The sequence below is a fragment of the Leopardus geoffroyi genome, chromosome C3 (genome assembly GCF_018350155.1).
Source record: "Leopardus geoffroyi isolate Oge1 chromosome C3, O.geoffroyi_Oge1_pat1.0, whole genome shotgun sequence".
NCBI lineage: Eukaryota > Metazoa > Chordata > Mammalia > Carnivora > Felidae > Leopardus > Leopardus geoffroyi.
In genome coordinates this window covers 87,042,885-87,066,177 of record NC_059338.1, presented here as the reverse complement: position 1 = coordinate 87,066,177, position 23,293 = coordinate 87,042,885, and the positions used below count along the sequence as shown (strand labels likewise).

The 23,293-nt window shown below is 45.5% G+C and overlaps 1 protein-coding gene and 1 long non-coding RNA gene across 4 annotated transcripts in view; one reads left to right on the top strand and one right to left on the bottom strand.

Moving 5' to 3' along the window:
* The first annotated feature begins 22 nt into the window (after positions 1-22).
* On the top strand, positions 23-20,705 carry LOC123585500. Its single transcript, XR_006706242.1, has 2 exons — positions 23-1,707; positions 19,617-20,705. It is a non-coding gene; the product is annotated as an uncharacterized LOC123585500 (long non-coding RNA).
* The window catches only part of ANXA13 (annexin A13), a 50,943-nt gene continuing 29,609 nt past the window's right edge, over positions 1,960-23,293 (bottom strand). For all 3 annotated transcript variants that reach the window (XM_045453743.1, XM_045453744.1, XM_045453745.1), the window contains 9 exons: positions 21,516-21,610; positions 17,595-17,765; positions 15,242-15,275; positions 15,057-15,136; positions 14,376-14,444; positions 13,623-13,724; positions 8,899-8,974; positions 5,446-5,558; positions 1,960-2,546 (listed from right to left, as the gene is read on the bottom strand). In XM_045453743.1, the coding sequence (XP_045309699.1) occupies positions 2,427-2,546; positions 5,446-5,558; positions 8,899-8,974; positions 13,623-13,724; positions 14,376-14,444; positions 15,057-15,136; positions 15,242-15,275; positions 17,595-17,765; positions 21,516-21,610 (860 nt within the window). In that variant the 3' untranslated portion in view covers positions 1,960-2,426. The remainder of the gene's footprint in view (positions 2,547-5,445; positions 5,559-8,898; positions 8,975-13,622; positions 13,725-14,375; positions 14,445-15,056; positions 15,137-15,241; positions 15,276-17,594; positions 17,766-21,515; positions 21,611-23,293) is intronic.

Below are 23,293 nucleotides of genomic sequence, written 5' to 3'. Positions count from 1 at the left end.
TCACTCAGTGGGAGGGTGACAAGGTAATGTTGCTCTCACCCTCTCTCTTCTAACTTTGTCCTTTCTTTCTCCCCTGAAACCCCTCCACAGGCAAGCCCTGCCTTTTGACAGCTCTGGGAACAGGGGTCTTGGGTAACGGTGAGGTGGGACTTGCGCAGGGCAAGGGTGTGTGGAGAGGAGAAGCAGGAAATTCCTGGTCTGCCATGGGGTGGGGCATTCCTGGGACAGACCAGCTCAGACTTCTCCTGAGGCAGCCCCCAGCAAGCACACAGAAATGGTCTTCTGCTGTGAACAGTGAGCAGCTTTCAGCAGCTACAGGAAGAGGTACCCAATGCCTTGCTCAGCAAAATTTTGGAGAGAGCACTTGTGGACCTGAGCTAGTGTGGCAAAGGGCTCAGGCGTTAGAGTCAGAAGAACGCAGGTTTGAATGCCGGCATTTCCTGTGCGAGAACTTAAGCAAGTAAATGACATTTCCCCTCAGCCTTGCTCAGCCTGTTTCCTCGCCTGTGAAATACCTTCCTCTCCTTTGTGTGTGTGTGATGGCCTTCAACAATCTCCAACAGTGGCTGTTTTTAATAGATCTCCTTTCACTCTGTTGGTTTGTTTTTCTATCCTTACCGTGAGTTCAGAACCCAAGAACTGGTTGTCTTGTTTCTGTTTTTAAAAGCAGCTTTGGCAACAAATAAGTAAACATGAGTATGTTCTATCACTGAGCTTGGCTCTAGAAAACCTTTTTATGTGTTAAAGCTCATAATGACAACAATGACTGCTAGACTGATAAAGCAGCATGTGGAGGACACAGATGTTATCATAACTTCTTAATGTGTCAGTCACCATTTTATAGCCACTAGAAAGGCACACCATGACATATACTTTTATACTGAGAGTTTGGGCTATTTGCTATATGTTGATTGCACCACCAAGTCAATGGCTAAGGCCCCAAACTGATCATGTTCCTCACTCCTTAAACATTTCCAGTGACCCCCATTGCCCAAAGGACCGGGCCCACGCTTGGCAGGCAAAACCATTGCTAATGTGATCCAAATAAACTTTTCAGCAGCTTCATGGCCTGCCTCCCCAACCCTCTCCCTCCTTTCACCGCATCTATGCCCAGGAGAATGGATTTCACCACTTCCTGAACATATCCTGCTCCCTCATGCTTCTGAGCCTCTGCTTTTACCCTTCTTATTTTGTTCCTCTGGAGAACATTCTTCCACATTCTTCAACATCCAGCATTAATACATCTCTGTGAATTATTCCCCAATTCCTTCAGGCAGACCTGTGTGTACCGTCTTTTTGCTAATGGGAAGAGAGCTTTACCTGCCTATATTAACTTACTTACAACATTCTGTTGAATACAGAGGCATCGGTCTACATTACTGGCCTGGGAATGAACTCTCCAGTTTCTTCAACTGATACATGGGAGTAATAGTAACCTTATAGGGCTGTTGAGAGGATTAGACATGAAAGTGTGCTACTGAGCAGTGCCAGACACAAATAATCGCCCAATGAATGATAACTGTAATTATTGGATCAAAGTGTCCATGTTCTCTTGACAGACCCCTCTACGTCTAGTAACTCATGGCTGTGAGACAAACATCTTGAACAGAGATTCTATTGGTGTGGAACCAATCCATTTGAGAGTCAGACCATTGACCTTGATCCTGTTGGCACCATGCCCAGCCTAATTGTATTTGAAGATCAGAGGTAAGGCTCAAGTGGGTCAAATGTCTAGAGAAATAAGAAGAACCATTTATACAAGGTAGCCGTGAATCTTACCCCTAGTTACATTCCACACGGGCACCTCAATTGTTTCCTTACTGCTAGCCTTGATTGTTATCTTTGGTGGTTATTAATTAAAGTTGTTATATGCCTTTCCCACATATGTTTGAATTTCACAAGTCATATACTTCCAGGACAAGAGCCAAAACGAATCAACCCAGTCTTTGGAAAAGCAGCTGATGGGGGCATAATCCACTTTAATTAACATTGAGCATTTGAGATTGAACGCACAGAAGGAACACTGATGAATTGGTTAATTTTGTCTTCCCTGTACCTTAACCATTCCGTCTTTACCCGCCTCTATTTGATACATACTCTTCTGAATGTTTTATTACAAGTATAGTGTTTTCATCAGCTGCGAATTTCATTTGTGCTCAGGAAGCATTCAGGTTGCCATGCTAAAGGAAAGCTGAAAGGCAGCTCAGATACTTGCTAAGCCAGCATTCAGGGTGACCTGCACAAGTGTCTTGAGGCTGCTGCCCTTCACCTAAACAGCTTGGCCTGGCTACAGTATTCAAGCTGGCAAGAAAATAAGCCAGAACTCCTCAGTACTTTTTGTGCTGGAGTCACATTTGCAAATCTGGTTTGAAATGGGCTCTTGACAAAGGTGGCTCCTCCCTGTCCTTCCACTGCTCTGGCTCGCTTCAGTGCAAGAGGGCCACCAGCAGTTTCTGGAAGTCCCCAGACGTGTCTGAGCAAACCGTGTCAGACAGAGACTTCTGATACTTCTCTTGGAACTTTGCCTTTATCCCCTGAAGGTCCACCTGTAGGAGAAATGACGACAGCAGTGAGGACAAGAACATCTATAGGGTGTTCACTATGAATGCAGGTGGGCACTGTTCTGAATACATTACACTCATTTGCTCATGTATGCCTCAACACAACCCTTGGAGGTAGGGGCTATCACTATTATTACTATTATTTTATGGATGGGAAAAGGAAAGCCGAGTCCAGCTCCGGTTACAGAGGTGAATATATATATATATATATATATATATATATATATATATATATATATCCCAGTATAAATTTATTTATGGACACAAAAACTTGAGTTTCAAACGATTTTTATGTATTACAAAATATTTTTCCCTTGAGTTTTTTACAGTCATTTAAAAACGAATCATTCTTAGGTAGCAAGCCTATGTAAAAACAGGCCCGCCTGCAGGTCACAATTTGCTGACTCTTGGTATAGGGTTAAGAAAATTATCAACACAGAGATCTGAAATGAAGCTTTTTTTTTTTCCTTCTTGTACCCTGATCAGCAAGACCATTAATGCCAATCAATAAAATTCAAATCGATACCAATTTGTAGGACTTATTTTCGACCTAATTCATTGAAAGCTTGAAAAACCTGGGTGCTGGAAACGGGCAGAGGACTCAGAAGAAAAACAAATAAGAAGATTGTTCCGCTCCAGATATTCTTAGAACCTAGTGAGGGAGACAATACTGGCAACAGAACAGATGTAAGTACAGAGAGAACACAGTGTGTCTCGTAAAAGAAGCAGAGAGCTCTCTTTAACCAGGAGTTGTGTTCTTTTTATAATTTTTAAAACTTTAGACTCTATCGTGCATTCCAGACAGATCCACAACCCGTCATTCAGCCTTCTGGTTCTTTTTCCTCCTGCCCCAGTTGGAGGGATGAACTAAGAAAGAAGATGAGAGCAGAAGGCAGGGGAATGAAGGATTGTGCCAAGCGGATGCTGAGCAGGAGGGAGACTCCGGCAGGATGTTGCCTGTGCCCCCTCCCCGTCCCCCGACTTGTCCGCTACTTGGCTGGGGGAGGGGGCAGGATGGTGTGGGTCAGTGCGGGGGTGGGATGGGGCACACCGGGGTTCTGTTCTAGTATTATGGGGCTTTGGGGAGATTAGGGTATGGCCAATATATCTGGCTGGGCCTGAAGCATTCCAAGGAGATGCTTAGAGTCTCCTAAACTATTCCAGGACATGTGGCCAATACTAAGATGGGACAGAGCTCTGGTGGGCCCTCCAGAATGTTCCAACCCTCTGGGGTCTTTCAGAATCCCCACCCTGCTCCGTGTTGCACATGCTTCTATGAGCCTCAGAATCTCTTGAGACTTTGGCAGGAGCATGGGGGAATGGGGATGGTTTGCTAAGAGACAGAGAGACAGAGACCGTGGAGATCTGGAGAGACAGTGGAGGAGAGAACTCAGGAGAGTGGCAGAGAGATGGGGAAGGGAAGGAAGGGAGAGCAAGAGAAACAGACAGTAAGCCAGAAGAAAACTATGAACAGTGGAGGGGGAGGAGAAATTCCTGGAATAGAAATAAAAACGAAAGAACGGTCTTGTTGCTAAGTTATATTTAAAAATGGTGTCAGATGTTAAGTATTATTTGTCAAAGCCATGGGCCAGGATTTGGGTTGGGATCTGTCCCCCTTCATTTAACAATTTTTTTTTTTTTTTTTTTTTTTTGAGGGAAGATGTCTGTGGTTTTTCAAGTGCTCAGTTACACTTCATTCTCCAAGGCTTCTCCCACTGCGGTCGAGATGCCATTTCCCCTTCACTTGTCCCTCCTTCCCTCTGTGACCCGTGTGCCAGAGCATCGGTGCTGAATCTCGACAGCTGCTCACAGGCCGTGGGTGCTCATCTCCCTCTTTCTTACAGTCATGCATTCGCAAAGGTGGGCGATATCGCTCCCAACAGGGCAAAAATGCATTCTTAGAGGGTGAAAAGAACCTTAATCTTTTTATGTCAAAGCGCGCGCGTGCACACACACACGCGCGCACGCGCGCGCACATACATACAGAACAGAATCTATAGATGTGTTTACAGAACACAATATATACATACAGAATATGACAGAATATGTGTAAGCAGAACATAAACAGATACAAAGTCCCTCTGTGGTGTTCATGTTTTGGGGGAGTGGCAATTAGGAAAAAACTGGGCCCCAAAAGGCTCCTTAGTGGGACGATTACTACTAATAATTTTAAAAAAGGTTGAGGGACGCCTGGGTGGCTCAGTCGGTTAAGCGTCAGACTTCCGCTCAGGTCGTGATGTTGTGATTCGTGAGTTTGAGCCCCGCATCGGGCTCTGTGCTGACAGCTCGGAACCTGAGGCCTGTTTCAGGATCTCTCTCTCCCTCTCTCTCTCTCTCTCTCTCTCTCTCTCTCTCTCCCCCTCCCCTGCTCGTGCTTTGTCTCTCTCTCTCAAAAGTAAATAAACATTAAAAATTTTTTTTAAAAAGGTTGAGAAATACTGTCTTATACTGATGTGTCTTTTGTGCAAAGCTGTGCTTCTGTGGTGTGTTTAATTAAAGGCCTGGCTGGGGAGCGAGGCAGTCATTTGCTCATTGTCTCTGCTGCTGGGTGACCTCGTCCGTCCCCATCCTTTCAGTGTCTCTGGTTCGTCTTCCTTACAGTGGAGCCGAGCGTGGGCTGCACTCCCCCAGGTCCCCCTGCACAGGCCCGGAGCTCTCTGGAGCCACACATGGCAAAAATAGAAGCAACTATCATTATTGTATTTTTATAAAAAGAAACAGATTGAAGCATGGCACAAGGCCTTCCACAAAGTCTGGGAAGGTGAGGGCTGTCTCTGTTTCACTTTTTCTGTAAATAAACCCTTAAGAAAAACTTTGTTGATGACATCAGCGGTGGCCAAAAGAGAAGTGGTGGCCCACGTGCTGGGAGTGGAGTGTGTCTTACCTCAGCCCTGGTCACGATGATGTGAATTAGTGTCTCCTCATCGGTGCCTGCACCCTTCATGGACTTGTACAGACGGTCAGCAAAATAGCCCTCCTGGTCCCGGGCACACCTCACTGGGCAGGACGAGGGACAAGAGAAGGTGAGGCTTTTACATGTTGTTGAAGAACATGGAGACCCTCCGAAGGAACAGAGCTGGCCCCCCGTATCACCTGGCTGTCCTTGGAGCTGACTCAGTTGTGAGACAGGTGTTTGAAAGGAGCAGACTTCACACTCTAGTGGGATCTGGAAGATTCCCCCAGGTCAGGGCACCTGGGCTCTTCAACCAAGAACTGAGTCAAAACCCCTCTGCTGGTCCCTGAAGACCCTTCAGGGGAGGAGGAACGCTGCGGCCACCCTCAGGCTTTCCCTGCCAAGTTCATGGTTCTTACCAGCAGGAGTAACTTTTCTTATCTGAATGAAATCTCTGATGCTGGCGTTGGGTTCAGAGGGGAAATACAGATTGGCTGGGGACTCTGCTGTAATAAAACTTCAGAATCTCGAAGACTCACTCAACTGGACTGCCGCCAGGATGTGCTAAACATCTTTCCCGCCCTTTGTTTTTCCTCACTGGGTTTGCTCGGTGAGTTTCATCTTGGAATCTTTTCCAAGTGCCCCACAGTCTGAGCTCTCCATCTGGGATGCGGCCTCATGAAATGTTTGATGCTGTCTACAGGCCACCTTCCTGTGTTCTTGCTAGCTGCTCTTTTCTGGTCCTCCCCTTGCCTGCCAGCTTTGATCTAATCCACAGATTAGTGAAGCACAGTGCCTCTCTACTCCTGGGGAGAAATCATTGTTCCTCTCCCCTCCTCCCATGCTTAGGGGGGCCCATCAGGACAAACACTTTGGGGAAACGAACCACTTACTCTTTGGGTGTTGGCATTTACCTAGAACACTTAACATTTTTGATGTTAGTGATTGATAGCAAGTAATACATTGAGCGTAAGTGTGGGATGTGCATCCTTGATATGTCCTGGGATGGGAACTCTTGTTTTCTATGTAATTGCCTATATGATTGATGCTTCTGAGAATTGGAAGGGAACAGGATTAGGGAAGTAGCATCTAGGTTGGGGGTCTGTCTCTTTTATAGGCCATGTGGAAGCCACCAGAGTTTCAGGAGAACAGAAAAGCCCAGCCCCAGGTGTCTGACCTCTTTATCCTGAGAACAATCCAAAAAGCTGCTGGATTGGTGGTGGTTGGTGGGGGGAGCCTGTCAATTTGGGGAGTGGCATACTTGAGACTCACTTAAGACCCCCTCCAAGGCAGGACACATTGATGCTGAAATGCCTAATGTCCGTGTGTTCCAACCCTTCTCCCCTAGGTGTCTTCTCCCCTAACATTCCTTCTTCCTGATGTCCTGGGAAGAGAATTCTCAGCTTTTCTATTGTATGCAATCTATGCCTGGTGAATAAGGTCTGTTGTTAGCTGCCGAAGGAATCCCTCAAGAGTCTGGATGGGGCTAGCCAGGGAAAATGTGGGCATATACCCTGTGGTATCTGGAAGGCAGGATAGCCAGCCATCATGAGGAAAAGACAATCCCTTGGGGAGCTTGTAAAAGTGCGGCTTCTGGGCTCCATTCTTGGAGATTCTAATAGGGAGCCTGAGATGGGGCCCAGGAATCTGTATTTTCACACACCTCTCTATAGGTGATTCTGGTGCAGGTGGGCCCTGGAGCCCACTGGAAAAGTGCTGCCCCAGAGCATGCAAGTGGTAGGAGTCATTTGGTCTCAAATTTAACCGTAAACCGGCATCTTTATGAGTCAGGTATGAGTGGGGGTGGGAAGTGTCTCGAAAATACAACTGTAAAGTCATGCTCTACAGCTTGTGTGGTTTATACTTAAGGTCGTTTCTAATCACTTTGAAGTTTCCTACCACCAGAGCATACCTAAGTCCTGCATTTTATGTTCCCCGTCTCCAGGGATGTGGCCCTTCCTTCCTCTGTACCCTCCTCACTCTGGTTGTTTTTGTTTTTATCTTTACTGTAACCTAATCTGCTGATTTGTTTGTTTCCACCATGGACTTGAAACTTCCTAAGAGCAAGAACTGGACCTATTTACCTCTGATCCCCTCACCAAGCGCAACCCCCAGCCCGGGTAGGTGCTAACTAAATATTAAACAATTGAATGGCTTTGTTACTGTTAATAATATTGACAGTGGTTTATCATCGTTGGTATAATCTTCTGACTGAACTCTGGTATTTTCCTGATTCTTTGCACTGCCAGCACAGAAAGGGAGAATTTGGAGCCTTTGAATCAGGCTGTTAGTGGATCTCTCCATTTACTTAAGAGACTCATCTTTTAAGTCCCAAGGACAGTCGTCCATGTATGTCCAGTTGGGGTCAGGAGTGACACTAGGGATGTTTAGGCCTCTCTACATCATGGTAGAGGTCCAATTAGTAGAGGCCCTGCTAATTTGAATGCAAAATGAGGACGGACTAAAAAAAATCAATTGCTGACATTATTTAAAAAAATTTTTTAAAGCCCCCACAAAAAGCAAAACAAAAAGTTTGGCAGATAGAGCACATTTTTTAACTTCCAGGACTACTTTTTCAATTCTTCCTCTTCCGGGGACCCGTCTTTCCATTTCTTGTGCTATTTGAGATGGTGCCCTCGACTCCTCACCACAGGAGAGTATGGACAATGGACAATGGCTTCATTCCGGGGCTTGCAGAAAGGAAGAAAGGAGCCTGCCAGACACAGCCCCATGCCCGTCTCTCCGCTCTTTCCTGCCTATGGGCAACACCTGGAGAGAAGGTGCTGGTGTGCTCGCTTGGCACAATAAAGATCTGGTCTCCCTCCCCACTCTTTCTCAAGAGACCTCATTCATTCTAAATGTTGAAGGGAATCAAGTGGAAAAGAACACCCTCGAGCCATCAGGCATATGCAAAAACTTGTTCATAGGTTGGAAACCTGGCTGAACCACATATGGCTCCCTGAGACTAGACAATGCTGCAGCCTGTTGACAGATGCTCTTCTCGTCGACCCACGATCTTAATGAGACTGTAGTGGATGCCATGATGCATCGCCCAGAGGCCCTCTTTGGGACCAATGCACTCATTCCATCTGCGGCCTACTGGCTGCTCACAGCTGAGTCCCTCCCCAGGAATGGCCCTCCAAGGCCCTGCCTTACCCACCATTGCAAATGCTCCGGGGTTGTGGCCAGCATCCACCGGTTGCTTGGTGTGTGGTTTAAATACCTTGCCCCCTTGCCTCCTGGCTCCAGGGCTCCATGGGGGACCAGCAAAGCCCCCGCCCTCCATTACAGCTGCGTCATGCTTACTGTCTCCCTTACCCAATGCTGCTGAGGTGTGTTGTTCCCGAACTATTCCCTAAAGTCTTCCCACATGCAAACCTCCGACTCCGAGCCTGATTCCAGGGAGCCCACCCTAAGTCAGGGACTCTGCTAGGTTTACTTTACCAAGAGTTAAGTAGGCCTTCTGCACGTCTCCTGACGTTTCTGCTTCAATGGCCTCTTCAATGTCTTTGTTGATGAGCTGGAAGGACAATCAAAGGCCAGCCATTATCACAGGTCTTGCTCTTGGCTTTGGCACTCCTGGGGTCACTTCTCTACAAAAAGCACTAAACTCTTCCAGATTTGGTCACGTGACTTTAAGGAACCTATCCTGCTCCGTGCCTTACATTTGAGTGGGGGCTCTTATGGCTGATGACTTTTGACCCCTAATGGATTTGATCCCTTCCTTGGATCAGGACAATTCCCTTGGCCTCAGTTTCCTCACCTGTGAAATTGGGAGTGGAAGAACAATGAATATATATTGTAAAATAATTCTTTACATCTCTATAATAGTTTAGTTTCCAATGTGTTCTTAAAATTCTTTTCATTTCCAATTCTCTAGGAGGTTGTGGTTATTAATCATCTTACCCACACTTTTCTCATCTCCCATGTCCTGGGACTGGGGACTCAGCCACCCACAGTTTGGGTGACATAAGTGGTACAGGCTGTGAAGTTCACGGTAAGGACTTGGTCCAACGTTTTTGATAGAATGGGGCTGCGTGGGCTGGAAGCCAGGGGGCTGACCATGTCAAAACGTCACTTTCCTTCACTCTGGGGGTGATTCTAAATGATCCTATATTCACCACTGGCTCACATATCACTCTGCACAGCATTACACGCTGGGTTTCTTTCCAAATATTTACAGAAGCTGAAGTTCAGAGTGTATTGTGACAATGCTTAATGCAAGTACCACCTGGGCCAAACTCAGGGCAGGCAAATAAAAGAAAGGAGAACTCTTTGTTGGGTTTGGGGAAGTGCAGTTAAGCATTAAGAATACAGAAACTTCTTTCTTAGAAGTTATTTTTTGAGGCTATGACACAACGGTGGTTCCATAAATAGTTGGGGCCTTTGAGGACACACCAGTCAGAGTGTATGTAGTTTATTCTGAAAACACTAGTAAACAAAATATCCTTTGTGATGCAAGCACAATTCATGTGGGGGGGAGAGAGGTCGAGATGTAATGAGGTTTCTCGGTCTCCTTGTCGTGGTTTGACACCTAGAGGTCTGGTGTGGGTAAGGGACGTAGACGGTGGGGATTGGCTGGGGGCTTTCAGTTCTGTCCCTTCCTTAGTTGCTCCTGGCCTCTCTTGGGTTTGATGTGGGAGCTGGTGTTTCGAAAGGGACTGGTACCACTTTCCCATGAACAGCGTTCTTGTTCTGTAGGCTGAGATTGCATTTCAAGAGGACATCTTGTTCACACGGGTCTGCGTTTACTAAAAAGATAATCCTCACTTTAAACCGCTTTCTGTTTCTATTGTTAGTGCTGGGACAGCATTGCCAGGTTTCTGCTTTCTCAGTCTTTTTGCCACACAACTCCAGGGGGCACTGTTCACATTGCCCCCTCTTCTCTATCAACCTCCTGCCCACATTCCCCTCCTGGTAGCTACCAAGGCACCTCCAGGGGCTCCAGAGAACACAAATGGAAAACAATCGACTGGCCCAAGTGAATCTCCTTTGCAAATGGCAGGCTTTTCACTTCAGTTCCCGGAACACTTAATTCTTAGGGGGCTCTTTAGACAGATCAGGTTTTCTGATCTTAGTACAAAAAACATCACTGGGGTAGATTCCACACAAGCCTCAAAGGCCTCTCGTTACCAGGTAGCGTTGACCGTAGGGAGATTACTAGAAGAATAGGGGAGACATTTCTTTCTTTCAAAACCTATTCACCCATAGTGACAGCATTCTCATAGCAGAATCCTATGCCCTCTGGGTTTGGCCACAGAAGGTACAGGACTGGAGGCTCTGGAACAAGCTCAGGAACACATAGAGGACAGGAGAGAAGTGGTGACTGATGCGGTGGGGACACAGTGTGCCCGCCCTGTGGGTATGTGTACCTACAATTCATACTAAGCCCTGCGTAGGGAACTTCCTTCAGCTTTATAGCTGCACAAGCCTTTCATGTTTGGTCACCTTCGGGACGGTGATATTCCTGCCTGGTGTAGCAGGGCCTCAAACGCAGTTTCTTGGTGAGGATTTCTGGGAGCGTTAGTAGTTAAGACTCAAGCTTAGAGGGCAAAACCCTAACGTTTTCATGCCAAAAATAAAAATTCATCTCTATGCCAGGGCAAGCTACGCAACGTAATAGACTCCCATGATCTCATGCTAGCGGTTTATTGCTTTTAGCCAGAGACCCTTGTGAAAACTTATGAACTAGGGCCATGAGATCAGGGTGAACTCACAAAAATCAGTGATAAGAATCAAAACAGATGGTGTTCTGGGGAAGTTTTGGGAACAGAGGAACAGGTAGCATTTTAGAGCTAGTTTCATGTAAAGTCACTAAATCAGTAAATTATTTTATTGTCCATTTGGGCTTTGTTGGTTCACATAAGGAGACAACTAACAGTTGCTGGTGTTTACTGAACGCCTATGGCATGCCAGCACTTTATTTTTAGCACTTTATTTCTATTAATTCATTAATCTTTACTAACCCTATGAAGTCAGTACCATCGTTATCCCTGTTTGGCAGTTGGGGAAACTGAGGTCCGGAATCCTTAATGACTTGCTCTGGCTCATAGAGCTAGTGGTCTAGAGCAGGCCTTTGCGATTTTAACAGGCACCAGAATCACCGGAAAGACTTGTTGAAACATACACTCTAGGACTCCATCTGATTCAGTAGGTCCAGGGTGGGGGCTGAGAATTCCCTCTCTCTCTTTTTTTAAGTTTATTTATTTTGAGGGAGAGACAGCAGGGGAGGGGCAGAGTGAGAGGCTGAAAGAGAGAATCCCAAACAGACTCTGCACTGTTAGCATGGAGCCTAATGTGGGGGTCGAACCTACCAACCGTGACATCATGACCTGAGCCGAAATCAAGAGTTGGACTCTTAACCAACTGAACCACCCAGGTGCCTCTCTCTCTCTCTCTCTCTCTCTCTCTTTAAATAAGAGAATTCTCATTTTTAACATGTTCGCAAGTGATACTGATGCTGCTATTTGGGGATTAATTTTGAGAACAATTGGCCTGGAGAATATCCTTGTAGGTCGTTAGCAGTTCATGTATACACACACACACACACACACACGCACACACGCACACATGCACGCTAACATGTATGTGTGTTTCCACAGTGATCACCAATGGCAGCCATCCCCAGAAACTCCAATCATGGCCCCAGCCACGTGGGAAGAGGGTGTAGGTCATGGAGAAGTCTTCCAGCTCAGAGTCTACCCCGTGTTCCAGGAGCAGAGGCCAGAGGAACGCAGGGTCAGCTGGCTTTGATCATGACTCTGGGCATGATTTGAAAGCAAAAGGCCCTCCAGGCTTATATACAGTAATGATAAAATTCCCAAGCTTTATTGTCTTTTCATCTGCTGGCAACACATAGGAAATGCTATTTCAAGTGAGGAGTGGCCAGCTCCCGCCGAGGTAGAAGCTCGGGCTGGGGAATCTTGCTGTTCTCATCCACTTTCTGCTACCGGCTTGCTGTGTGGTCCTGATAAGTTACAGATGGCGCCTTACTCATAACAGACTTTCCTTGTCCAGCAGTTGTAGGTAACAATGGCTGCTTAGCCGACATTACCGTTACAGGATTGTTGTGAAATTGGAATGAGATACAGGGCACAGAAGTGCTTTGAATAGTTAAAAGCACTCTACAAATATAAAATAGGAGACCAAAAAAATCTGATACTCCACAAAAGGCTTCTTGCAATGAAAGACTGATTTTCAAGGAAGGACTCACCACTAAATGCTTTGAAGTAACTAACTCATCTTGTTGGCTTAAGATTATCATCAGATAAAAAATAATTGTAAACAGCAATTTATACACATCTTTTCAGGAGTATCTCTGAGGTATATCTCATCTGTCTTGGGAGTGGTAGGCACTCTGTTAACCCAACTGTAAACTGGAATAATAGTAAGAGAGAACATTTGTGTGCTTACCACACGCCAGGTACTATTCTGAGCCTTTTACATTTATTATTTAACTTTTTTTTTAATGTTTATTTTTGAGAGAAAGAGAGAGACAGAGCATGAGTAGGGGAGGGGCGGAGAGAGAGGGAGACACAGAATCGTAAGCAGGCTCCAGTCTCCGAGCTGTCAGCACAGAGCCCGACGCGGGGCCCCGAACTCATCATGAACAGTGAAATCGTGACCTGAGCTCAAGTCAGACGCTTAACCGACTGAGCCATTGGGGCTCCTCTATATCATTTAACTCTTGAAAGAAGCCCAAGAGGGTGTGACGATGAAGATTATTGTCCCATTTTACAAATGAGGACAGAGAGTCTGCCAGTGATAGGACATGGATTTGAACCTGGATGTTGACTCTAGGGCTTTGCTCTTCAGCTTGACACTCCTCTGTTTTCCTAGCCTCTGCTGTTAAGCAGGGGTTCCCAACCTTGGAACTACATTTGGGGCTGGATAAGCCTTTGTTGCGGGGCTGTCCTGTGCATTGTAGGATGTATAATAGCCTTGACCTACTAGAAGCTCTTAGCGTTGCCTCCCCAACACCCAAGGTGACAACCCAAATGTTTCCAGACATTACCAATTATTCCTTGAGGTGGGGAAGAAGCAAAATCATCTCTGATTAAGAGCTGCTGTTGTAAAACACCCCCACAGTTCCTTATCCATGATCTGGACTTCTTTTGGAAATAGTAGTTTTGGTGTGAACTCCATTGCCCTGGTGCTTGTTTACTTACAATCTGGTAGGCTTGAAAGGTGGCCCGTAATTGCTTGTGGCTCCTCTTGGCCAAGACTTCATTGAAGGCAAGCTCATCAGTGCCCCAGCGGTCCTCCCCTGCCTGCAGGACAAATGCAAACATTTTGGAAAAGCCTTTTGCGTAAAAGACTGAATATACTGTTCTATGACCAGGCCTTGCTTACAGGCAGTTAGAAAATATGCACTGAATAGAAGTCAAATCGATCAACTAAGCACTATACCTGAGAGTTTACTTCACACATCTATTTATAATATTTATACCTTCCTTGTTCCAAAATGGACCTGAAGCAGTAAACTCTGAAATGCAAGAATAGGAACAATTCTTTTTTTTTTCTTTAATTTTTATTTATTTTTGAGAGAGAGAGAGGGAGAGAGAGAGACAGACTGTGAGCCAGGGAGGGGCAGAGAGAGAGCGAGACAGAACCCGGAGCAGGCTCCAGGCTCTGAGCTGTCAGCACAGAGCCCGGCGCGGGGCTCGAACCCACAAACCGTGAGATCATGACCTGAGCCAAAGTCGGACACTTAACCGACTGAGCCACCAAGGCGCCCCAAGAATAGGAACAATTCTTACAGGTTCACAAAGACTGTATATATTGAAAATATTTTAAAGATCATACTTATTTCTCAAGAAACTCCCATTTGCATGAAACAGAGGAATATTTGTTGAAAATAGTGCTAAGAAACTTTAAAAAGGACAAAGAATTGGCAGGGACTGGTGCATCTGCACACTTACATCATACAGATCCTTGGCATCCCGACCAGCTAGATCTCTGTCCACCTCATCTCCTTCATCACGATTAGCCTAGAAAAATTGACACGTTGTTATTAACTTGAGTTCCCACTTGACCACAGAAAACAAAAAGAGAAAGTCCTGGAAAGCTGGGGGTGATTTCAGAAGGGTGGTCTGGAGGAGATGGAACCTGGCAAAGTGGCAGTGTTGCTCTTTGCTGCCATCTTTAGGCACAACTGATAAACAGGGTAGCTTCTGAAACAACACTTGAGTTTTTCTCGTAGAAACCAGGGTGGCTCATAAACCCCACTGACCTCTAAGCAGGCTGAAAGCAACCTCGTGATGTTCCCTAGGGTGACTCCATTGGAAAGCTAATAGTGATCCTTTCAAAATATCTTACTTCACCTCTCGGGGGTTCCCAGTGCTGAAGAACCCTGAAACTTGGTCATGGAAGGTTCTGAATTCTAACCTGAGCCCTGTGCAGCCAGCGGAATCCTGAGTGGTCCAACCCTTATATGAATGACCCCCTTCCCTTGAGTGCGGCTAAGACCTGTGAATATAAGCTGTCACTCCCACGATGTTATGTTATGTTAATATAAAAAGGAGATTTTACAGGTGCAGTTAAGGTCTGTAATTAGTTGCGTTGATCAAAGGAGATATTCCCCTTGGTGGGCTTGATCTTACCTGTAGCAGGGACACCAGAATTTTCTTTAGGGTTCCACTTGTATCAGCTTTGACATCTGATTCAAGGCTCCTGTCAAACACTTTCGAAGAAGAAAAAGGGAGGAGAGAAAGCAGATGATTTCATTTCCCAGAAGTATTTTGAAAGGAACATTCTTTATCCAAAGTCAGAACAAAAGGTCACTTACACCTTTGGTAGGCTTCTTTAATGGCCATGATCTCCTAGGAAGGGTAATAAAACAAAAATCAATACTCCAAGGTGGGGTTGATCAGTAGGAGACACAGAGATACACAGGGAAGTGGCCAGAACCTGTCTCCAGACACAGGATGCCTCCATGACTTCCTCCAAAGAGAGCCATCCGATGGCTCAGGGCCTAGGCCTGGGGCGGGTCCCTGGAGGTGTGAAGAAGCCCCCGGGTGCAAACATCTCAAACCACACACCAAACACACGCATACATTCTCCTTAGTTAAAAGCAAAACTACCCCAGCTAAGCTAATGTCTTATTTGCTGCCTCCTCACTCCGTCTCACGCTCCCATCTCTACTCAGGTGGCTAATGTCACACAGTGGGTATCTTCCCAAGCATTTGTCCTTGCATTTGTATACAGATAGGTGTGCTACTGAAAACATATAGAATTGTTTTGTGTATGTGTTTCCAAAGTGGAATACTGTATGTGTTGTTCTTGGACTTATTTTTTCACTCAGTAACGTGTCTTGGGGATCCAGCTACGCTTATCCGTAGTCACCTAGTGTTTTTTAGGTGGATACAAAACGTCCCGGCCTACGGCAAGCCACAGTTTATTTAGTGAGCCTCGGATGGATGTACATTCAGGTTGCTTCCAATTTTTTCCCTACTTGACACAAGGCTTCATGCAGTAAACAATGTGCTGCGTGCAGGGCTGCAAGTTTCTCTCTGGGGTGTGTACTGGGAAGATGTGCTTTGTGTTTCAATGACTCAGGCTGAGTGGCCCCGTCAGGAGCTGCCTCAGTTTACATTTAGGTCAGCAGTGTCTAGGAGCAGGTGTTCCCCAGATGTTCACTGGCAAACTGTTTAAGAGTTAGCAGCAGGCCAGGGAAAAGGCAGTGGGGACAGTGGGATGGGGGGAGCCTGGGGGGCCGGAGGATGTGGGAGTTGGTGGGGGCTGACCACTTGTGTCCATGAAGCTCTTTCTGTTCTTCTCCTTCTAACCCACTTCCAGGATGTGCCTGAACCCAAGGCCTGCTCTCTCCCTACTTTTCTTTTTATTGTCAGATCGATTTGATTGTGGGGGAGAAAAAGAGCTTGTTTGTTGTTTGAGAGCAGGGCTCGAAAGAAACTAGGCTGAGGGGGAACCACATGTGGTCAAGTGAGATTAGAAAAATAATGATCAGAACCTTCTTGCCAAGGCAGCCTGCCAATTACCCTAATATTGGACGTCTCCTGGCTGGGACTGTGGAGCTTCTGGAAGGTGGGGGACCTCGACCGGGAACCCTGTATAACTGCAGGACCGGACTGATAACATCCTCCTTCACTGACCCTTCCTGAACAAAAACTCCTTGAAATGGAGGGTTTTTATTATCTTGTGGAAAGAAAAGAAGTCCAGGGATGCTGAGGAAAGGGGTTCAGGGGCTTGGAGAAATGTGCTGGACCCCACAGACTGAGCAGAAGGAACCAACCCAAGGTCATCTACATGCAAGGCTTTTAAAGTATTGTTTTAGCATCAGAGATCTGTTGAAGTTTTTCCTTGCTGTTGGCTCCAAACACTGCTTCTGTTTCCTACCTGGAGGCCTCAAGGATGTTGGGGACTTTCTGGCTTTTTCCTTGCTGGACTTCCCCCATTCTACATGATGAGTGGTTGCAGCAGAGAGTGGGGGTCTCCAAATAATGATTTGTGGACCCTCTCTACTCGTGATGAATTCCTTGGCCCTCGTGGCTTCTGGAACCAAAGATGAATGAGCTTCGACTAAAGCCTTAACAAAGGCTCTTTTCAGCTCCTGAAATGGCAGCATGTGCCCAGGGACAGGCGGAGAGGTCTGCTGATAGAAGTAGATGGAAACCTCCAGGAAGGTGCTGGCAGCCACGAGAGGTGTTCACGGGGATCCCCTCTGCACCAACTGCTTCCCTGCCTCTTTATGGTCCTTTTTGTACTCTATGCTAGATGACAGCCATGGACAAGGCAGCTGCACAAACACGCTTAGCCCATTTATTGCATTATTTGTGCCGAAGACCTGCAAAGTCAGGCTGGGTGGAGGAAAGCAGAATCTTGCCTCCTGCATACAAAACTATGCATTCCTTTCAGAAATACAAAATCTGCGTTGACACAGCTGTTCTGGAAGGATCTATTCTGTCAAGCCAGAGGCGGAAACACGAAGACTGACAGCTGGAAGATTGGAAGAGGGATCTCTCCTGCACGTGCCAAACAGACATGTTTCTGTCCAGACACTTGCTCACCTCACGAATGGAATGTGAGGTGTAGTTTTCCTTCTGGCTGCTGCAATCCTCTCTGATGGGCATCTGGATGCTCCTTCAGGGGCTGGGGCTGAGGGCTTGGCTGGCACTCACCTTATTGGTTCTTGTGCACAGGACCTCGATGATCACTGCCTCATCTGTGCCCAGACCCTTCATGGCCTTTTGCAGCTGGCGGGCATCGTACTCGCTGGGGCGGTCCAGGAGGGCCAAGGCTGTCTTCTCAAAGCTTCCACTCAGTTCGCTCTTGAACACCTCCTCCAGGTCCTGGAGGAAGATAGCGGGAGCCCTGACTGGGGAATGGCCCAAAGCAGAGGACAGGCTTCCCGCTGCATGGCCTCAGGGTCAACAGGAAGATTGCCAAGGACACATGGGGAAGGGGAGTAAGCTGGGCAGAGCTCTAGTGACATGAGTGACCTGCTCTGGAGGACAGTCGTCACTGTGACTTCCTCTGGGACTGGCAGAGAGGCAGAGAAGATCCCTTGCTCAGGGCTGGAGACCCCCAAGATGAATCACAATAACAAACAGCATTTGCTGGATAGTTTAGGGTTCAGAGAGCCTTCTCGCTGAACTCCAGAATAGCCCTGGCAGGAGAGGGGAGAGGTATTGGCATCATTTCTATTTACTGAAAAATGAAGGACTCAAAAAAATGAAGGACTCCCCCCCCAAACACTTGTGCGACTAGAAAGGCCTGAAACATGAGTTTGTTGTCTCTGGGGGATCAGATCATTTGTCATCCAAATTTAAATGGTTCTTGTTTTGTTTTAGAGAGAGAGTGAGTGGAGGAGAGGGGCAGAAGGAGAATCTCAAGCAGGCTCCACGCTCAGCTTGGAGCCCAACGTAGGGCTTGATCCCACACCCTGGGATCATGACCTGAGCCAAAATCAAGAGTGAGATGCTCAACTGACTGAGCCACCCAGGCCCCCCTGAGGTGGTTTTGAGAGTGAATGGAGGAAATAATAAACTAGCAGTAATTACAGCGGCATAACACGAATAAACGAGGGCCACCCTGGGCAAACCAGATGTGTAGTCACTTTGGTTAACTTGTTAAATCTGGACAGGGACACACGTGGGAAAGCACTCAGGTAGGGAGAAGAAATGAAATACATTAAGGAAGAAATGAAGTATATGAAATGCCCGCTGGTGTCTGTTTTTAGCAAGTGTCCATCTTCAAGGATGTTTTTTGGGAGGTGCGGTCTTATAGGTGAACTGCCTGCTCCTACCTGTGTATCTCTGACATGATGGGTTAGTGACAAAAGGGACAAAAATTGGTGTTCAGTCTAACTAGTGTCGCCAATGTCCCAACTTTAGTGAAGGACCTTGAAGAGGGAACCTCGTGTCCAGATGTGGGTCAGACTGGGGACTCATGGAGCAGTTAGCAGCTTAGGAACTCAAATTACATCACGGAGTAGGTGTGGCCCCTCAGCAATGTGGCATGATGGCTAATGACACGATCACAGCAGCCGTGTGACCTTGGAAATGTACTTTAACCAATTGTCAGTTTCCTTCTCTGAAAAATGGGGGTCTGATGAGACTCACCTCTTTTTTTTTTAATGTTTATTTTTTGAGAGAGAGAGAGAGAAAGACAGAGCACGAGCAGGGGAGGGGCAGAGAGGGACGGAGACACAGAATCCAAAGCAGGCTCCAGGCTCTGAGCTGTCAGCACAGAGCCCAACTCTGGGCTTCAACCGACAAACCGTGAGATCATGACCTGAGGGGAAGTCCAACGCTCAACCGACTGAGCCACCCAGGCACCCCAATAGACTCAACTCAGGGTTGTTGGGAGAATTAACTGAGACAATCCATGTAAAGCCCAAGCCTGGAACACTTTAAATGTTCAGTAAGTGGGTATTACTATTATTCCACCCTGAAAGGAACTTTCTAAGAGAAGGCTAATCAACTGTTTCTTTTATGAACCTCTGAGCTCTGAGCCTGGGAAAAAAACCCGGAAGATTTTGCCTAATGAGTGGGGTTTGCAGTCTTATGTGGGGGCCGTGGTATCACTGCCTCTGTCTTCAGGCAGCTGCTCCATCTAACACTGCATCCTCTAAAGGCAGGACTTTGGTCAGTACTCTACAGTGTGGACCCATCCAAAGACTGGAAATGTTTTTTTTTCAGGTCAGATGGGCATTGCGTAGAACTTCAGAGAAGAGAAACCCCAGCTGCCTACTCTTACAAGCCACAAGCATGAAAACAGATCCTTGTGTGTTTACATTCTGTTTGGACACAGAAGCTGGCTCAGGATATCTCAGCTGTAATCCCGGTTTTCCGGCTCACTAGCGGTGTCACCTTGGGATGCGAGTTCTCTTTGGAGCTCGGTTGCCATGGGGACTTTGATTTGTCTGTTTCTAACATCTTTGAGCTTCAGATGTGATTCTAGACCACCTCCTTGGCAGTCTCAACTGTCTGAAACAGCCACGAACTGGAAAGTAAGCAAAGATTGGCACGTGTTGGTATTGCAAAGTTTGGTGCTAGAGCATGCCTACTTTATCTTTAGCAGAGCGCCTAAGTCCTCACCTCGAACTCATTTACTCTGCTTTACACTCAAGTTTAAGAAGCCTGTATCTGACTTTCCATGTCAGTAGGGTGGGGGTACACATAGCACTTGAGAGGCTGCTACAGTTAGGCGTGCTGACAAGCATAAAAGTTCAACGTCATTCAATTCAATTCCATGCAGCTGAGCTGAAGATTCACAGACTTTGATCAATGTCATCAAGGAATGACACTGACAAGCCTGATTCTGAAGAGAGAAGCAGAAAAACTATAAAAGTGCAGCCATGTGGGCCATTTAGTGTAGAAATAAATAGCTCCTCTCGTGGCAATGAGTTCTTCAGGAGTGGACATTGGCCCTGGAGTCAGAAGACTGGGATGGGAGTGTTGGTTCTTTTTGTTACTAAGTGTGTGATTTTGCTTGAGTCATGGAAACAGAGGAGCTCCAGGTTTCTTGTCTATAAAATGGAAACAATCGTACCTAGGATAGCTTCCCTTTACTGATATGTGCTGCCGTTAGCCTGTTCGATTCTCTCAGCAACCTGAGAATTACATTTCATTCTGTATGTGAGGACACGAAGGCCTAAAGAGATTATTGTCTGCCCAACGTCAAATAAGTAAGAAAACCCATCTCTATATCTATTTATACATGGAGGGATTGAAACTGTAAAGGTTTTATAAACATGTATTAGAATACAGCATGATAATTAATATTCATTTTGCACACTGATAATTCTAATGACAGTAAAAGGTGGTTAAATTGTAGGGGCACCTGGGTGGCTCAGTCGGTTAAGCATCCGACTCTTGATTTCAGCTCAGGTCATGATCTCATGGTTCATGAGTTCAAGCCTCCCATCAGGCTCTGTGCTGACAGTGTGGAGCCTGCTTAGGATCTCTCTCTCCCTCTCTTTCTGCCCCTCCCCTGCTCTCTCTCCTTCTCTCTGTGTCTCAAAAAAAAAAAAAAACCCTAAAAAAAAAGAAAAGGTTAAATTGTGTTCATCTTATATTAATAAAGAAAATAGAAAGCCTACTGCATACTTAAAAAAATCGATACATAACAGCATCAACAACAAAACAAATGAAAGAAAAGACACATAAAGAAAGAAAAAGGTGGTCATGCTTAATGAAATGGAGGTTTTTTTCAGTGTTCTATAACAATCACTTATGAAGAACATATCATTCTTGAAGACAGATGGATAAATGAAGAATTCTTGTATAAAGACCTACCTTTATACAAGGTGAAAACTGATTTTCAGTTATTGGCCTATCTGTAAGTTAGTATGTAGAATTATCAATGGGAAAATGACAGAGGGATTACTAGTAAAAGGAAGTCAGTTTTCAAAAGGAGTTAAAGAATACTGATTATATAGGCTATGAAGTTAACAAGGCAATTTCAGTTTTTCTGAATGCTCTTGAGCTAACTGATTAAAGCTTTAAAGATATTCTCTGCTGCCTTGGGAAGGTAGAGAAAGCAGAGACCTCCAAGGCCAAGGCTGTGTGCCCGTTTTCAAGGACGCTTGGAATCACCTTGCCATACGTTGTCTTGTACTTTTGCTTTATTTGTTGCCTCTCATCCGATGTCCTGCTTGATAAGATTTCAATGATGGCTGCTTCATCAGTTCCTAAAGTGCAGGAGAAAGAGACAAGGCCAAGAGTGAACAAGAAAGAAGATTTTGCTCAATTCCAAGGAAGCTGGGGCATTGGTTAGAGGCTTCAGTGGAGCCTAGATGCATCCCTTAGCTTTAATATCTCGTGGAGAAGTGTGTTCTTTTCACTCACTTGACAAATATCCATGGAGGCCTCACATGGCATGAAGCACAGTGCTAGACATTGCAGTGGAAAGAGAAACGAGTATGGCCTTAATTTCACTCCCAGTATTCAAGAGAAATGAAAACAAATGGCCACACAAAACTTGCACACAAATGTTTGTTGCTTCATCATTCATAGTAGCTGAAAGGTTTCTAACAACCTGAATGTCCATCAGTGAACAAACAGATAAACAAATGTGGTATATCCATACAACGGATTATTACGTGGCCAGAAAAATGAATGAAGTCCTGATACATGCTACAGTTTGAATGAACCTTGAAACATTATGCTAAGTGAAAGAATCCAGTCACAGAAGAACACATATATATATTATTCCATTCATATGAAAGTCAAGAATAGGGAAATCTATAAAGATAGAAAGGAGATTAGTGTCTGGGGATGGGCTGGGTAGGGAGGTGACAGCTAAAGAGTAGGAGGCTTCTTTTTTGAGGTGATGAAAATGTTCAAAGTTGACTGCAATGATGATTTCACATATCTGTGAGTATATTAAAAACCATTGAATTGTACATTTTAAATGGGTGAATTGTATGGGATGTGAATTTACACCTCAATAAAACTGAAAAATCTGAAAAAAAAAAAAGTATGGTCTGTTCCTTGGCCTCCAGGTACTTAAAACTGAGTAGAAGAGAATAAAATATAGGCCCGCATTGCTACAATATGAAGCCCACCCTTAAACTTGTCAATGTCAAGAGAGAAGTCCAAATTGGGACCATGATGGGTAATTGTCTCTTTAAGCTCCTGACTGTTACATTAAAATTTTTTTTATATTTATTTATTTTTGAGAGAGCATGAACAGGGGTGGGGAGAGAGGGAGAGAGAGAGAGAGAGAGAGAGAGAGAGAGAGAGAGAGAGAGAGAATCTGAAGCAGACTCCACGCCATCAGCACAGAGCCCCATGTAAGACTCAAACCCGTGAACCACAAGATCATGACCTGAGCCGAAGTCAGACACTCAACCAACTGAGCCACCCAGGTGCTCCCTGACTCTTACATTTTTAGATTACACTCTTTCTAAAAAGTTTTTTCCTCTGATGTTCCAAAAGTACCACATGCTCATTGTAGGCAATTTGATCAGTATCAAAAACTATAATGAATAAGAAATAAGGGGAGAATATCCTTTTTAAGAACATGGAGACAGGATTGGAAAGCTGATCCAGGGATTGCAGGTGTGGGAATGAGAAAGTCTATTTAGCCAGCAAACCCTGAATTAGATTCTTCAGCCTGGATTCAAGTAATTCTTCTACCCTTATGGACTATATGGCATTGACTGTATATACCATTGACCCTTGAATAATACGAGGATTGGGGTGCCAAGTCTCATTGAAGTACAATATTCATGTATAACTTTTGAGTCCCCCAGAACTTTAGTACTCAAGTAATAGTCTACTATTAACCAGAAGCCTTAGTGATAACATAAAGTCAATTAACACATCTTTGTATGTTTTGTGTATCATATATTATTATAGTAAACTAGAGA